Below are 2,533 nucleotides of genomic sequence, written 5' to 3'. Positions count from 1 at the left end.
GTCCGGGGAATTATCGATGTAGGCACACTCGAGGCGATGGCATGCAGAAAAGCTTTGGCTCTTGCAGAAGACTTGATGATTTAAAATGCTGATATTGCCTTCGACTCAAAGGAGGAGGTGAACGACATTGAAAGAGGGAGTAGTAGCATTTATGGTTGTATCATGAGCGAGATTAAGCAATGAGCTAGTTTAGTTAATTGTAAGTTTACTTTTGAAGGTTGGGTATCAAACACTGATGCAGATAGGTTAGGTAAGTTTTAAAACACTCTTGATCAGGAGCGACATCTATGGTTGATCCATCCCTATGGTCCTTTTTGTATATCATTTCATGTGGACTATGATTAATAGAGCTTAGCTATACCCCTAAAAATGCAATTCAGTGCTGTTTCTAAAAGAAAAAAGAAAAAAGAAAACCAATTCGGTGCTACTCCTACAGTCCTACTACAGTGAACCAGTCTAGTGTAGTACAATGTCCTTTGTTGTAGCACGTGGATCCAACACCAACAATTTGCCAACGCGAATGGATAAGGTGAATCAACCACACACACTTGGCTAGCTAAGCTGGCACCACAATGGCTAGCTCAGCGCCTCAGCCTTGTCAGCCATCGATGGAGATATCCTGTATTGGCTTCCAACAATCTGGCTGCCGCCTCCTACACCAAGTAGCACGTGAAGCACTACGAACACGGGACGAACAGCGGCCACAGCCCGGGGTACGTACGTGGCGAGCGGCGGCCCACGATACGAGCACGCAACGCGGAGCTCAATCTTCTGCCGCCTCGCTTGTACCGTCTTCACGCAGCACGTACGAGAGCTCGATCACCACGCGTACGCCTACGTGTCCGCGGCTCCGTGTACGTAAAATATCCACCGTACTACTACGTGCCGCCGTTCCTGTCCCAGCCGGGTCGTAGCTCGTAGGGACTGCGACCTGAAGCCGAGTATAGTTACAAGCCATGGCTACGTTTCGGGCGCGTAGCAACTAGAGCTCTACAAGTGCGTGCATCGGGCACGACACCCGTCGCCTTCGCAGGGACGGAATAATCCTACCCAAGTAGGCAAGTAGCTCACCAGCTCGTACGTACGCGCCTACGTACGCGCGAGTCGCGGGCTGATCGATCGGGCGACGGTTAATTCCACGAAGCTCCGCGCGGGCGCCGGAGCGCCGCAGACGTCCAACTCCACCGGGCCGACGAAACTTCTCGCGTGTTTCGTTCGATTTGATCGCCGACAGCTTAATTGGGCGGGCGCGCGCAGCCGAGCCCGTGTGGAGAGAGTACGTAGAAAAAGCCACCCCAAAGATCGGATTCGGAACAAGACAGGGCCAGCTTTCCTCTGACAGCAACAAGCTAGTCGCCGCTCACATGTAAGGAGTATGTACAGATGGGTACAAATTACAGACCGCAACGCCCGCGTACGTCCGTCGTCTCCTCCGGACGTCCACATTTTCCTCCGCCACGTGTACAACATGGCATACTAGTATGCATACAAGATTCCAGACGCTCCGGTGGATTGGTGATCCTGAATCTTTTCGATTTTGGACCAAGCAACTGAATGTATGCTTGCCCGGTGAATCATCCAGCTGGAGCTGAGCCTGGGGTACGTGCGTGGCGTGGCTAGCTGGGATTTATTTACACACGCACACACTCTCATATATTTTATTTTTGTGTAGTGCCATGCATATATGCATGGATCCGGCCCCTAGTCGTCGTCGTTATCGTCTGAGCTCCTTGAGGTGGACGCCTGGTCTGAAGGACTGCCCTTCTGCGACGGCGACTCACCGCCTCGGTCCTTCTTGTACGTCTCGAAGAACTCCCTGTTCTCCTTCTCCAGCTCCTTCCACACTGCCCAAGTGTACAGAAAATCATTAATTAAGAACATCTGAATCCATAAGTATCTTCCTGGCTAAACAGATTGACATGCTGAAGTTACAATCTCGGAATACAGTTTCTAGCTTGCTAAGACCATCTAGAAGAGAACGGTAGAAGAACATCTCCCTTCCTCTGCATGCATGCAGATATGCAATGCAAGAAAGACAGTGGAGCGATCGATGACAAACTCGAAGCTACCGATCAAAGCAATGTGAGAGTGGACGGAGCAATTACCAGTGGATGTGACGGCGGGCATGATGTTGGCGTGCTTCTCCAGCGCCTGCACGCACTCCTCCTTGTTCATGTCGTAGCAGATGCACTTCTCGATCAGATGCTGCACCTGCATGCAACACATGGCTGAATTAGCACACCAAAATGGCGCATGCGCTAGCCTCTCAATCAGATCATCATTATGCTGCGCGGACGTACCAGTCGGATGTAAGACGCCGGGGACGATGAGTCGTCGGCCATGACGGTCGCCGAGCACACCCAGCCACCTAATTAACTTGTTCGCCCGCGCACAGATCGAGCAGAGAACAGACGGTAGTAGCTTCCGCGGGAGATAGAAGCCGCTGAGAGCTGTGGTGCTTGTTGCTAATGGCGTCCGGGATCGCGGGGAGTGAACTGACGAGAGCGTGACAGGTAACACCGGCGGGGAGGTA

The 2,533-nt window shown here is 52.0% G+C and overlaps 1 protein-coding gene across 1 annotated transcript; it reads right to left on the bottom strand.

Moving 5' to 3' along the window:
- Positions 1 to 1,336: 1,336 nt before the first annotated feature.
- Positions 1,337 to 2,495, bottom strand: LOC119281694. Its single transcript, XM_037562155.1, has 3 exons — positions 2,301 to 2,495; positions 2,106 to 2,211; positions 1,337 to 1,844 (listed from the first exon to the last, which is right to left on the bottom strand). Exons 1-3 carry the CDS (start codon positions 2,340 to 2,342, stop codon positions 1,702 to 1,704), a joined length of 291 nt encoding a protein of 96 aa, XP_037418052.1. The 5' UTR covers positions 2,343 to 2,495; the 3' UTR covers positions 1,337 to 1,701.
- Positions 2,496 to 2,533: the final 38 nt, after the last annotated feature.

Source organism: Triticum dicoccoides, chromosome 3B, assembly GCF_002162155.2.
Source record: "Triticum dicoccoides isolate Atlit2015 ecotype Zavitan chromosome 3B, WEW_v2.0, whole genome shotgun sequence".
Taxonomy (NCBI): domain Eukaryota; kingdom Viridiplantae; phylum Streptophyta; class Magnoliopsida; order Poales; family Poaceae; genus Triticum; species Triticum dicoccoides.
This window is presented reverse-complemented; position numbering and strand designations above follow the sequence as displayed.